This window comes from Anomaloglossus baeobatrachus, chromosome 8 (genome assembly GCF_048569485.1).
Source record: "Anomaloglossus baeobatrachus isolate aAnoBae1 chromosome 8, aAnoBae1.hap1, whole genome shotgun sequence".
NCBI lineage: Eukaryota > Metazoa > Chordata > Amphibia > Anura > Aromobatidae > Anomaloglossus > Anomaloglossus baeobatrachus.
The window spans coordinates 163,077,291-163,092,761 of record NC_134360.1 but is presented as its reverse complement, the minus strand read 5'-3'; the positions used below and the strand labels follow the sequence as shown (position 1 = coordinate 163,092,761).

At 44.9% G+C, this 15,471-nt stretch overlaps 1 protein-coding gene across 2 annotated transcripts in view; it reads left to right on the top strand.

Moving 5' to 3' along the window:
* Window positions 1–15,471, top strand: part of OLFM3 (olfactomedin 3) — a 323,003-nt gene that overhangs the window by 246,707 nt on the left and 60,825 nt on the right. For both annotated transcript variants that reach the window (XM_075322197.1, XM_075322196.1), the window contains exon 2: window positions 14,813–14,959. In XM_075322197.1, the coding sequence (XP_075178312.1) occupies window positions 14,813–14,959 (147 nt within the window). The remainder of the gene's footprint in view (window positions 1–14,812; window positions 14,960–15,471) is intronic.

The following is a 15,471-nucleotide window of genomic DNA, read 5'->3' as shown; positions in this document are numbered from 1 at the left end:
TCTCATCTGTTTTGCGGATCAGACTCGGCCATTAAAGTGTATGAGGATCTGTGAGACCTGGAAGAAAATAGGAAGACCAACATTGTACTTGTGAGTTCCATCCTAGTATCATCCACTTTAAGTGACACGTTGTTAAGAATCAATGGAAGAAAATAGTTCAGAAAGTAAAAAAAAGTCTACCTGCATCAGTGGGGATAAAAGCATGAGAAAAAAATGATGATACCTGATCAAAACATCATTCCTTTTCTCTCAGATGGTAACACTCATGGATGTGTGAATTTAGCCTTCATAGGTCATTTAAAAGGGTGGTTGACTACTCTGCAATAGTGGCCACATCCCTGTAACACTGAAGGCTTTTTTCAAATATCTTATTCTGCCAATTCTGCCTGTGAGCGGTGCTATTGTGGTCTGTTCATCCCCATTATGTGACCCCCCAGGCTCTGTGACCTCTTAGATCCTGTGATGTCACGTCAACTTCCAGTTGACCTGACATCACCGAGCCCGGCCCCAATCTTTCTGAGTGACTGGGCTATATGCGGAGTTTCACTGCTTATCGCGGCCCAGCATCTCCCTGTTCTCTCCTTCACTGCAGAGCGTTGCAAGCAGGAGCGATGCTGGGCTATGGGCGGTGAAACACCGCCCATAGCCCAGTGAGTCAGGAGACTAGGGCCGGCCGCAGTGGTGTCAGGTCACTGAAGGTTGACCCGACATCACCGGATCCCAGAGGTCACGGAGTCCGGGGTCATGTTATGGGGATTAGCAGACCACAATAGCGCCGCTCAGAGGCAGAATTGGCTGAACAAGGTATTTAGAAAAAGCCTTCCCTATCAGTTTTGCAGAGATGTGGCCACTATTTCAGAGTAGTGTACCACCCCTTTAATTGAGCAGAGAACAGAAATATGTAATGAATCCAACATAGGACTTCTATGTATTTTGGAGGGGCCATTCCTTCCCTGCCGCCTGACGGCTCGTGGGGTGGTGATTGTTCTGTATAATGCATAGCAGTAAACAAGCATTTACCTTGTGTCAGCTTTCTACCAGTCCTTTCACATTAGTTATTCTGTTTTTACTCACTTAGGTGCAACGATACATGGCTGTTTATTAATGTAAAGACAGTGTGAAATGTTCAAAAGGGACACATAAATAATGCATCACTATTACCATTCACCAGCTCCAGAAAATACTAACAAAAGCTGGATTTTAGAGTTAGTTTTTACTTTATAGATAGTGGCATTTACTATTGATGAATAACGGGACTACATAGGAGGTTCTGGAATTGTTTCTCATTGCTTTGTTTTACCTCTGCCCACTTATGCTCCAGGTTTTTGCTACCTGACACCAGCATGATGTAGGGACAAAGACCCTGATTCCAGCAATTTCACTGAATTTACTGGGTGCCACAGTTTAGATAGAATACATTTTCTCTGCTGCAGATCTAGCAGAGCTCAGAATGTTCGGCTGTATCACCCCACATACCACTGATTAACAACTGTATCTTGTGTACAAGGTAGATTGACAGAAAGGTTGTAATCAGTGATGGGGTGTTTAGGGGCCAGGAAGCACAAGACACCTAGTCTTCTAATGATAATTTCCTGCTGATAAAACACTTGATTTTATTGAAATGATAATACACAGAAAAGTTAGTGACACATCGCTGGAATAAGACTCTCTTTCCCCACATAATGCTGCTCTCAGATAACATAACTCAAAACTCATCCAACGTCAGAGCAGCACTTACAAGTTCTTTGGAAAGGGCATGTAAATGCTATGCTCCATGCTTAGGAGACAGACCACCACTAATAGACTCTAGATAAAAAGACTGACTGCACTCCAAAATGCAGTCTGAACAGGGGCAAAACTGAACATGACATAATAAAAAAAAAGAGACAGTTGCCCTCTGAAATGCTAAAGCATGCAAACAATGAATGCAAGAATGTAGATATGCATTACTGTTTAAGGAAATCTAGGAGAAATTGAGATATTTAGCATACAAAAATGGCCATTTATATATCTGCTCAGTAGCCACGTCAAAATATATCTCATTACTGGGAACCTACTCTAACTATACTGAAATCTCTCTTTGAGTTACAAACCTTCATGTGTATGGGCATGTAGGAACCTGCTACTGGAGAATATAATTGTGACGCCCCTGGACTAGTCAGGGCGTCACAGGATTCTGCATTTGCTGCTCTTTAGTGCAGGGCTCAACCCCCCATGGTTCTGGGTTCCCAACATATGGTAGTGCCTCCATCTGCATTCAAATCCCAGTAGCTTAAGGCAACCTGGCAATTAACCTGCGGAGAAGAGGGATTTTACGGACATTCCCAAGAAGCTCAGAGATCAGGGGCACTAGCGCAACGAGGGGGATAGGGCTTTCCAACCCACGCAGCCCACAGAAATGCCAAGCGTAAGCCCTTGAGAGCGCAGCTCCACTACCAACAAGTGGAGGAAACGTCATCTGGCTGCCCCGCTCCATCTCCCCCGGGTACTCCCATTGGCAGCAGCGGTACTCTCCTTATCGCGAACCACGGGTGGCGTCATGAACTATTATCCCCTGTAAATATTCCCGTTTACAGTGGCCGCAAGCCCCCGGGTCCAGAGACCCTCGACCCACCGCAGACCCCGGATCCGAGCGGTTCGACCGCTGCAGGGGCGGCACATAATCACCTGTGGCTAATGGGGGAGTCATGCCCACTGAATGTGTACACCTGCCCATTAGCCACAGGTGATTTTATTCTCCAGTAACAGGTTCCTACTCTCCCATAGACATGGAGGTTTGTAACTCAGAGAAAGGCTTCAGTTCAGTGTAGTTTCCCAGTAATGAGATATGCCTTGACGTGGCTACTGGGCAGATATATAAATGGCCATTTTTGTATGCTAAATATCAAAATTTTTCCTAAATTTCCTTTAGCAGTAATGCTGGTCTATATTCTTACATTCATGGCTTGCATGCTTTAGCATTTCAGCATTTCAACAGACTCTCTTTTTGTCACTAATAGACTCTAGTGGTGGCCAGTGACCTAGGCAATGAGCAGTAAACTACAAAATTAAAAATACCTTTGTTCTTGAAAACAGAGGATTTTTATTAACTGAAGAATTGTAAAGTTGTGTTTTTTTTACAAACACTGCAATTTTACCCATTCAGGATGATGAGACAACGCCTTCTAAAACATTTTAGGAGATATAAGGATTCATTCAGTTTTTCATAAAAAGCATTCTTACCTTTGATAGGTTATGGGGCTGTTCACTTGTCAGTGATTTCTTGCGGGCTGAGTGTCTGATATTGATCCGGGTGTCGGGTGTCAAGTTAAACTTGGCAATGAAAGTTTATGGATCCGTGAATAAATCGGACAGCAGTTGGATGCCATGACGTTTTTTTTATCAGTAAAAAAATCTAAAGAAACTCTGACCAAACGCTGATGAAACTGATGAAAATCTGATGAAACTGATTAAAATCACTGATGAAACAGACCATTTTTCTTATGCGTCAAAAAACCTGACATCTGAATGAGGCCTTACAGAGGAACAGCACTACACAAAGTTATTATAAATGATCCAGAATTGTAATTTCAGTGTGAATGTAAGTATTTACTAAACACAGGCAAGTCAATACAGCTGACAGGTAATCTTTAAATGATAAATTAGGACTGCCTCCATCCACCGCTACCAGGAGCTGAGGAACCTGCTCCACATAATCTATTCATTGAGCTAAAACCCCCCAAGGTTCCACCTTATCCTAAGCTTATCCCTTAACTCTGCGTCTATGCAAATGAATTAGAACTCTATCTGAAAGAAAGGGAAAGCGAATAACAGACCCAACTCTGCAGTGTTGCCCCTCCCCCCACACTGACTGCTGGAGAAAAGAGCTCACTCAGGTCTGCTGTGTGCCTGCACCATCACCCTGCAGTGAGGACAGCGGACTGTCTGTCGGTGCTATTGTGTGGTGTTCTTCTTTGCCCAGTGTGTTGTTGGTTGCTTATGAATGATTAGCATCAGAAAGGGGAAGAAGTTCACCCCCTGAGAGAAGTCTCACTAATACATTTTGACTTGGACTTAAAATATTAACTGATAAATTGCCAAATCCTTTGGTTGCTAATAACTTCAGAACAGAAAGGCAGCCTCTATTATATTGTGTGTCCAGTTCAAAATAAAAACTTGCAGAATGGTCCTCTTTAAAGGAAAGCTGTCACATTGAATGAGAAGTTCAGTCTGCAGGCAGCATGTTACAGAGCATGGAATCTGAGCAGAATTATACTGTATATAGTTCTCTAGGGAGAGATTCAGTCATTTATTTTACTTTATTCCAGCTGACTCAGGGCTTTGGAGTCCAGTAGGTGTTCTTATTACCCAGCCTGGCTTCTTCAATGCTTTGTCCACACTGATGGTGTTGTGCCGCCCCGGTAACGACCACGGTGCTCGGATCCGGGGTGGTCGTGGCTCGAGGGGTCTGGACTGGTGGACACTCAAAGTGGAGAAGGGGATTATTTACAGGGGAAGTGTTTTTGATGTCACCTGCGGGGTGCGGTAATGAGAGTACCGCCGCTGGTGCAATGAGGACCGGGGCAGATGGTGGGGAGCAGCAAGGTGACAGTCCCTTCATAGGTAGGGAAGGCCCCGGAGCTTAGGTGATGAGGAGGTACAGAAGGCAGGGTGCAGAGGCAGGCGTACGCACTGCGGTTGTTGATGCACTGTATAGGCGGAGATAAAATGAGGCACACACTGTTCTTAAACAAGTCTCTGTGTACAGCTGCCAGTCCCCAGTATTATCAGTGTCACTAATAGTCCAGAACCTGCCTCCGTGCACTGTTTTTGTGTCTGTGTGGGTCCCTGTAGCTTGAAGCTGTAAGGGCTAGTTCTTCAGTTTTAAGTGAAGTCTTGCTCCTAAGGGCTGGAATTTGGGACCTCAGTGGGTTGCTTTGTTTGGAAAACCCTGTCCCCCGCGTTGTGCTGATGCCCTCAGTCTCTGAGCTCTAGGAAGGTCCCTGAAGGCCCCCTTCCTCTGCAGGTTAATTGCCAGGACATTGAATCGGCTCCTGACCTAGGGTCCTGTACCCTGTCGTGCTCAGTACCGGTCAGTTCTGTTAGTCACTGAACCCAGTCACCGAATCCTCTGGTCCCGGACCACTGTCTGCGACCCAACTTCTGTCTTTTTAGCTCTCCGGGAGCTAAGACTCCAGCTCCTCTCACTTTGAGACCTGTCACTAGTCTGTCTTGGTCCCTCCCCCCAGTCTGCCTGACCACTAAGTGGGTGACCCTGTTCCAGCTAGACCAACCAACTGGTGTGTCTGACAAGTTATGGTGTGAGGTGTTGGTTGGGGTTTGTGGTGCTGATGGAGGTGACACCAGTTTCTGGGAACCTGGAACCATGGTGGGTAGGTCCTGCACCCTGGGGAAAAAGGATGCAGTTCCCTTTAGCACCCTGATGTACTCAGGGGTGCTACAGTGTCACGTGAACACAAGGAAACTTATACTGGGCCTAAAGCTGGGGCCTATGAGCTCACCCTAACGTACTCTTGAAGGTAGGAAGCAGGGCCGTCTCCAGGTTTTTGTGGGCCCCCGGGCGGAAGAGTCCCAGTGGGCCCCATAAACATGCAGACACACACACACATACACAGATACGCACATATATATATTTAAAGACAAACTCACAAAATACATATAAACAGACAAATCTATACAGTCATATACACTGACATACATAGATACACATCATACAGACAGACACAGACAGCTCTGCTGCATACAGACACACACACTGCTCTGCTGCATACATACAGAGACACACACACTGGTCTGCTGCATACATACGGACAGACACACACACACTGCTGCTGCATACATATATACAGAAACACACATACTGCTCTGCTGCATACATACATACAGACACAGCTCTGCTGCATATAGACACACAAACAGCTCTGCTGCATACATACAGACACACACACAGCTCTGCTGCATACATACAGACACACACTGCTCTGCTGCATACATACAGACACACTCACACTGCTCTGGCGGCTTTTCCTCTTTTGAAAAATCCGGCCACCCATTATTCAATCTTGTATTCACTGCTTCCCCCGACCACCGGCACCTATGATTGGTTGCAGTCAAACCCGCCCCCACACTGAATTACAGCTGTCTCACTGCAACCAATCACAGCCACCGATGGGTGGGTCTATATCGTGCAGTACAATAAATAAATAAATAATTAAAAAAAGACGGCGTGCGGTCCGTCCAATTTTGATACCAGCCAAGGTAAAGCCACACGGCTGAAGGCTGGTATTCTCAGGATGGGGAGCCCCACGTTATGGGGAGCCCCCCTGCCTAAAAATATCAGCAAGCAGCCACGCGGAATTGCCGTATCCATTAGATGTGACAGTCCCGGGACTCAACCCGGCTCATCCCGAATTGCCCTGGTGTGGTGGCAATCGAGGTAATAAGGAGTTAATGGCAGCGGCCCATAGCTGCCACTAAGTCCTAGGTTAACCATGGCAGGTGTCTCCCCGAGATACCTTCCATGATTAACCTCTGAGTGAAAGTAAATAAACACATACACCCGAAAAAATCCTTTATTTGGAATAAAAGACAAAAAAAACCACCCTCTTTCACCACTTTATTAAAATCCCCAAATACCCCTCCAGGTCCGGCGTAATCCACATGAGGTCCCGCATCCAGCTCTGCTACATGAAGCTGACAGGAGCGGCAGTAGAACACCACTGCTCCTGTGAGCTCCACACAGAAACTGAAGGCAGTCGCGCTGTCAGCGGGAATGTCAGTCACTGAGGTAATGCCGGTGTGTGTGTGTGTGTGTGTGTGTGCGGTGATGATGGGTGTGGTAGTGCCGGTGTGTGTGCGGTGATGATGAGGGCTGTAGTGTCGGAATGTGTGTGGGGATGTCGGGATGTGTGCGATGATGTCGGGATGTGTGCGGTGAAGATGTGGGCGGTAATGTCAGGAAGTGTGCGGCGATGACGGGATGTGTGCTGTAATGTCGGAATGTGTGCTGTAATGTCGAGATGTGTGCGGTGATGTCGGGATGTGTGCGGTAATGTAGGGATGTGTGCGGTAATGTCGGGATATGTCCGGTAATGTCGGGAGGTGTGCGGTGATGTCGGGATGTGTGCGGTGATGTCGCGGTGTGTGCAGTAATGTCGGGATGTGTGCGGTAATGCCGGGATGTGTGCGGTGATGTCGGGGTGTGTGCGGTAATGTCGGGATGTGTGCGGTAATGTCGGGATGTGTGCGGTAATGTCGGGATGTGTGCGGTGATGTCGGGAGGTGTGCGGTAATGTTGGGATGTGTGCGGTGATGTTGGGATGTGTGCGGTGATGTCGAGAGGTGTGCGGTGATGTCAGGATGTGTGCGGTGATGTCGGGAGGTGTGCGGTGATTTCGGGAGGTGTCCGGTAATGTCGGGATGTGTGCGGTAATGTCGGGATGTGTGCGGTGATGTCGGGATGTGTGCGGTGATGTCGGGAGGTGTGCGGTGATGTCGGGAGGTGTGCGGTGATGTCGGGAGGTGTGCGGTGATGTCGCGGTGTGTGCAGTGATGTCGGGGTGTGTGCGGTGATGTCGGGGTGTGTGCGGTGATGTCGGGATGTGTGCGGTGATGTCGGGATGTGTGCGGTGATGAGGGCTCTCTAGAAAACTTATTTCACTGGAATCCGTGGCCTTTACTATCACACTTTTTGCTACGCAAGTGTGAAACTAGCTAAGGGACGGCAGCCACAGTTTCCTGCCGAGGACTGTGGTCCCCGGAACTCGGCCCGGGGGCAGCAGAACTGAAGGAGAGTGGGCCCGGCCCGGGGGCAGCTGAAGTGACGAGGCCGAGTGGGCCCCCCCCAGCTCTCCAGGGCCCCGGCATTTGCCCGGGTATGCCGAGTGCTGACGCCGTCCCTGGTAGGAAGGTCCAGACCCCCAACCTAGGCCCTATCTCCTGTCCTTGTCCCTGATGGTAAGACCCCCTCCACAACCCACCACCCGGTGGGAAGGGACAATAACAGAAGTCTACAACTCCACTGACAAATAAATACAAAACAGAGGTAACAACGACAACAACTCGAACACACTGCAACCATTCACAAAGGTGCCACTAAAAGTGCACAAGGAGAAACAACACAAAAGGGGGGAAAGAAAACAGACTACTGAATAACATCCAAACCGTACAATCAGCACACCTAGAAATTCTGCAGCAAGCACCAATGCTACAGCCCACAAAGCAAGTCTCGGAGAGGGTTTCTCCAGCTCCTTTCTCCTCCTGGCCAAGATTCGGAATGAATAAAAATAACTGGCACTTTCTGGTGGAAGTAAAGGATATTTATAGGACCTGGGCGCTGTCACAATTGGAAACACCTAACCAGGAGTGAGGAGTTGCTGGAAGGTAAACTGACATTAATCCTCTCCTCCCCAAATGAAAGGGAATCCATTTAATCAGCAAAGTACTACAAGATAATGTGAGATTCTAACCCAGAACTTGTCACAAAACTTTGCAACAGAGGAAGCACCGTGACAGATAGAGCTAGAGGAAAGTGGTGTGAAAGCACCATTAGGCACACATTTGCATATTTTCCAAAGTGGCATAAACACTTGGATAAATTAGAGCCTTTGTCTTTTTTAAACCTATGTAGCTATGCAACTAAGTATGTAACTAAAATATAAAGCCACAGGAAAGTTATGTCACGTGGCTTCTAGAGACTCTACTATGATACTCGTCTTTAAGCTAGAGTCAGACAGCAATATGTTCTCATATCTGAGAGAATCGGGCTGATTATGCAGTTTGATCAGGGTATAAGCATAGTGTGATCTGATTTTCTCAGATGAGGAGAAAATGGAGGAAAAAATTGGACTGCATTCACATGTCATTCAAGGTCCGATGTTTTCCATGGACACATTGACTTGCATGATTGAGTGCTACCTGATAATCAGGTCTAATTTGAATATGTTGCAACTTTTTAAATGGACCGTCTGGGCCAAAGGAAAATATTGGGCAAGTGCTCTGTCTCATACATAAACTTTGGAATGAGTGCAATCTGATATTTTATCGAATCGCACTTGGACCAAAATTACGGCTGAGTGAGCGAGCCCCAAACCTAAATCATTTGTTCTCCTCTAGGTCAGGAAAAAAGTTTTTACCGTTTCCTAATAATGTTTGTATATCGAGCAAATATTCTGCATTTTTCACAATATACAGTATTTAGCCTTTTCTTTTTAATTCTCGGACTTAACTCTTACTGCAGTTTGCTCAGCCGCCTCCTATTCTTCATCCATAATATAATGGAGATACACTTGACTTCTTGTGACGATTAATAACAACACTAGGCTCTCAGGTTCATTATTGATCTTGTGTTGGCTCCGAATGACACAATTCATAACCAGATGCTTTAATCAGCTGCTGATATTCATTAACCTCTCGTAGAAAAATTCCTTTTATTCTCAATGTCAAGCTCATTAGACTTGTTTATGATTTATTTCTTGTATCGCTTGTTTGGATGGGTCAGATATTAAAGTGATGTCATCTTCTTCTTTATAATTTTTTTTTTTTTTTTGAAAAGCATGGTGATACAAAGTAAATTTTCCTTTTAGAAAGCACAAAAACTACTGTATGTCCTGGATATTACTCAATTGAACCATACAGGAGTAATTCCGCATAATTTTTTAAAATTCATCAATTTTTATTAGAAAAGATTTTCAAATAAAAACATGGAATTAATATATTAGTGCACAAACCACACAATTATGATTCAAAAAGATTGATCAGGTAATATAATGCTGGGTACATTGAATATTCATGTACATAGACACCCAAAAAATTATTTTGGGATTTTACATGGAACCCCACATATAATGTGAACAAGTGTCAATAAATACAGATCCCAAAATTTATTTTGTGTCAGTATAAAAATTGCTATCCCATGCAAGTAAAACAATCTCACATTATAGTGAAAATCTCACTATAATGTGAGATTGTTTTACTTGCATAGGATAGCAATTATATGTGGGGTTCCATGTAAAATCCCCAAATTTTTTTTTGGGTGTCGTCTATGTACATGAATATTCAAAGTATCCAGCGTTATATTACCGGATCAATCTGTTTGATTCATAATTGTGTGGTTTGTGCACTAATATTTTAATTCCATGTTTTTAATTGAAAAATCTTTTCTAAAAATTGATGTTTTTTTAAAAAATTATACAGAATTGCTCCTGTATGATTCAATTGAGTAGTATCTATAGTTATGGAGTTAGCATATAATCGGTAGCCAATATAAAAATCTGGAACTTTCTGAACTTGTATATCCTGGATATATTTAACTTGTATTGGAGCCACTTCAAAGATTAATAAAATACATAAGTAGCAATTGCTTGATAGGCTATAGTTAGAATACGGTAGTTAGAATTCGAAATGAGTGGCTCAGGCAAAATTCTACTTCCCATGCTTGCGCTATTTTTTTCCTGGAAATTTAATTTTCGGAGAATTCATTCTCCACAAATATAATTCCTTTTATTATTTTCTAGAGTATCTCCAGACACAAGAATATAATAAAGATATAACAAATTTTAAAAAACAATTAGTTACCTTACCACTCACCTCTCCAGCCTCTCCGCACCTCACCGGTACACATCGTGTCCTTGTCGGACCTCCAGGTCAGATGAGGACCCGAGAGATTTCTGAGATGTGAAGTCACAACGTCATGATGCACGCGTAAATGCAAGAATATCAGGACTCTCAGCGGTAATAAGAAGATGTGATGAGAACCAGATTGTGAGCAACAGAGGGGCCTGAGAGGTGAATGGGAAGATAAGCATTAGTATTTTCTTTGTTTTTTTTTGGCCCTTTACGATTCTGAAAAATGGTGTCCAACAGCTCCCATTGCTGAATCCACCTAGAAGTGAATTGCAGAAAAATCTGGATTTTCCAGAATGTAGCATTAATCAAGTAAAATTTAATTCCACTCGCATGTATTGGCTCATCTTTAACTAGAACCCCACCATTTATAAGTTGGTGTAATTCTGCAAGTTTACAAGGAAATATAATATTCATAGCTTGCCATAAGGAGTTCTTAGGCTACTTTCACACCTCCGGTTTCTGCAATGCGGCACAATACGGCACTCTGCAGAAAAACCGCAACCGTTTTTTTTGCCGCCGGTTGCGGTTTTTTTTGCATAGGCTTACATTAGTGCCGTATTGTGCCGCAGGGGCTTGCGTTCGGTCCAGTTTTTGCCGCATGCGGCAGATTTAGCCGATGCGGCGGCCGGATAGAACGTTCCCTGCAACGTTTTTTGCTCCGGCAAAAATAGCCGCATCGCGCCGCATCCGGCCGCTGCGGCGCATTTTCAATGCATGCCTATGGACGCCGGATGCGGCGCGATGCGGAAAAAAACACATCCCTCCGCCGCATGCGGTTTTTTCCACTGCGCATGCTCAGTAGCGTGCCGCAACTGGAAAAAAATGGACCGGCCGCATGTAACAACTTATGCAAAGGATGCGGTGTTTTCGCCGCATCCGTTGCATAGGTTTCACAGCCGGATTGAGCCGCACGGCTCAAACCGGATGTGTGAAAGTAGCCTAAGTGTAAACCTGCAGTAAAATGTGTTGTCTGGTAAAAACAAGGTCAAGTCATAGCTTGGTTATTGGTGTGTGTCTGACCACTGGACCCCATATCATCTGGCAAGACGGGAACTTTTATTACGGTTAACATGTACAGTACTGCACATAGTCAACCTCCTGTCTATTCAGGGTGGCACGGTGGCTCAGTGGTTAGCACTGCAGTCTTGCAGCGCTAGGGTCCTGGATTCAAATCTTACCAAGGACAACATTTGTAAAGAGTTTGTATGCTCTCTCTGTGTTTGCATGGGTTTTCTCTGGTTTCCTCCCTCACTCCAAAGATAAAGCGATAGGGACTTTAGATTGAGTCCCAATAGGGACAGTGTTGCTGATGTATGTAAAGCGCTATGGAATTAATGGTTATATATAAGGGAATAAATATTATTATTATTCATTCCCTATGGTGTTATTGAGTTCTGCACTCAGCTTTTTTCTCTAGCCCCATAGATAATGAATCCTCTGTTGCTTCGTTTTTTAACAAGGATAAAAAAGTTTCGGGGATAAAAATTCCTAGCAATCAGCCCCCACTGATCAGTAAGTTATCACCTATCCTACTTCCTGTATTCTGTTTATACGGTACTTAACTGAGGCCATATTGGTACCCATCTGCAGATCAACAATACAGCGAAGGGGTACAGACTGAATGACCTATGTATATAGCACGCTGATGGCTTTTACAGGCAGCTTAGTGAATTTCACTAGAAGGATTTCACAAGTATAAAGAACTGCTGGATCCTAAAGGGGGTCCTAAAGGGAGATGAAAAGCATTACTTAAAGAGGTCCTGTCACCAGGTCAAAAATGGACGTTTTTTGCTCTTATTCTATTCCTTCTAAACCCCTGAGTATTCAGGGGATTTTTTTTTTTTATCGGTTCCAGAGATATATATATTTCAGCCACTTCTTCAGTATATCAGTGGTGGCTGATCTCCTAGGAAAATAGTAGCACTTTCAAGCTCTTTGCTGTAGAATTTCCTAGTGCTGGTCTGACTAGCTTTAGGGTCCTTGCACATGGAAGGCAAATAATTGGAGAGTACACAGTTCTGATAAGTAGCTCAATATCTACTGGTCAGAATTGTCAATCATGTGCATTGCTCAAGCACTATGTGTACAGACAGCCATCTTCAAGTGATATTCTGGGATCACAGTATTAATGTAGTCCAAGAAAAGAAAATAACTCTCACCCACAATTCTGTGGTAATTTGGCGTGAAATGAGAGGAAGTCCAGGTGAAACCCACCGGCTCATGGGCAGTAAATGCAAAGAAAAACACTGCTGAATCTTGTGATACAGTAAAACAGATTTTCTTCAATCCATAAAATCAGTGGTCACATAGATGGTGGAAGTTGATGCGTTTCGACTGTCTATAAGTCTTAGGGGCACTTTGCACACAACAACATCGCAAGCCGATGCTTGCGATGCCGAGCACGATAGTCCCCGCCCCCGTCGCAGCAGCGATATCTTGTGATAGCAGCCGTAGCGAACATTATCGCTTCGGCAGCTTCACATGGACTCACCTGCCTTGCGACGTCGATCTGGCCGGCGACCCGCCTCCTTATTAAGGGGGCGGGTCGTGCGGCGTCATAGTGACGTCACACAGCAGGCGGCCAATAGAAGCGGAGGGGGGGAGATGAGCGGGATGTAAACATCCCGCCCACCTCTGTCCTTCCGCATAGCCGGCGTGAGCTGCAGGACGCAGGTAGGAGATATTCCTCGCTCCTGCGGCTTCACACACAGCGATGTGTGCTGCCGCAGGAACGAGGAACAACATCGTTTGTGCAAAGTGCCCCTTAATCGTAACCACTGATTTTATGGTTTGAAGGAAATAAAAGCAGTTTTATTTTATCAGAAGATCCAGAAGTGTTTTTCTTTGGATTTATCACAGTATTAATGCCCATCCATGTTAAATTATTGTCAATCACCTCTCGGCACCCCTGCTGATTACCTGGGTGGGGGAGACTCCGTGTGGTTTATTTTCTATGACTACCCGCAAATGGTACTCTTATCCACTGTTGTACCTAGAGGTGGCAAAATCAGTCAGATATTATTGGTATATCCTAAGGATAAAGGCCCCGTCACACACAGAGATACATTTTTGGCAGATCTGTGGTTGCAGTGAAATCATGGACATATTGTTCCATTTGTACACAGCCACAAACCTGGCACTGATTGTCCACAATTTCACTGCAACCACAGATCTGCCGCAGATTTATCTCTGTGTGTGACAGGGCCTTAAGCCATCAAAATTGTGTTCCCGGAAAACCATATCAAGAAAAAATATGGCAGTTTTCATTACGCAACTGCATCACAGATGCCATGAGTTTTGTCTGAAACCATTTTGTCTTATTCCCCTGAAGAATATTCCAATCAGACATAGTTATGACTTATTATTAGGATGTGCCATAACATTTTAAATGGTGGGAGTTAAATGTGGGTGTGTTGTAGTTCCTGGAAGGTGACTAGGAGTATCACTGACAGGGAGACATTGTGAAGGACACAGAGCACCTTATTTGTGTTGCAACTCTGTTATTCTAATGCCGGCGTCACACGGGACGATCTATTGTGCGATCGCACGAGCGATCGTACCCGCCCCCGTCGTTTGTGCGTCACGGGAAATTAGTTGCCCATGGCACACAAAGTCGTTAACCCCCCGTCACACGCACTTACCTCCCGGGCGACGTCACTGTGGGTGGCGAACATCCTCTTCCTGAAGGGGGAGGGACGTTTGGTGTCATAGCGACGTCACACGGCAGCCGGCCAATAGAAGCGGAGGGGCGGAGATGAGCGGGACGTAACATCCTGCCCACCTCCTTCCTTCCACATTGCCGGCGGGACGCAGGTAAGCTGTGTTCGTCATTCCCAAGGTGTCACACAGAGCGACGTGTGCTGCCACGGGAACGATGAACAACCGGAGCACAGAAGGAGGACCGACATTTCTAAAATGAACGACGTGTCAACGATCAACGATAAGGTGAGTATTTTTGCTTTTTCGCAGTCGTTCGGAGGTGTCACACGGTACGATATCTCTGACGATGCCAGATGTGCGTCACTAACGACGTGACCCCAATGACATATCTCCCGATATATCGTACCGTGTGACGCCGACATAAGGATCGATGGTGATGGTCCAGGCATTTACCATTTTTTGTGTGTTTTTGCTTTTGAACTATTATAGAATATATTACTCTAACTTGAACTTTCTTTTATTGCAGACACAAATAAGCCCCCGAGAAGGATGGCAGGTTTACAGCTCAGCTCAAGACCCAGACGGCCGCTGCATCTGTACAGTGGTGGCTCCAGAGCAGAACCTTTGTTCCAGAGATGCCAAAAGCAAACAGTTACGCCAACTTTTAGAAAAGGTCTGTGACTACTATAATCTAATGTTTACAATGGAAATTGTTACGCTGTATTCTCATTGAGAACAATTATGGTCATATGCATAATACTATATGCAGTACATTATTTAGTAGTAATCAATGATTTGTGGGGCCATATTACCGTTTTGTTGGGTTTGTTTTTCTTTTACTATACTGTATACTATATTAAATGTGTAGTACTATAACATTATACCTTAATCAGGTTTTCCAGTACATTGATAATTATGGCCTTTTTTTCAAATATGTCAACAATATCAGATTGATGGACATACCTGAAACCCCCAGCAATAACCTTAATATACTGTATGTCCCATAACAGCAGCTAAGTGCACACAGAGTATAAGCCCGAAAAATAGAGCTCCGATCACTACTGCACATGAGCTCTTATTCACTTACCCGCATATATACAGCTATACAGCTAGTGGAGGATCTGTGCCAATCTAGTACTGTTGATCAATTGAAAGGATGGGCCATCAATGACCAAAGCCTGGAAA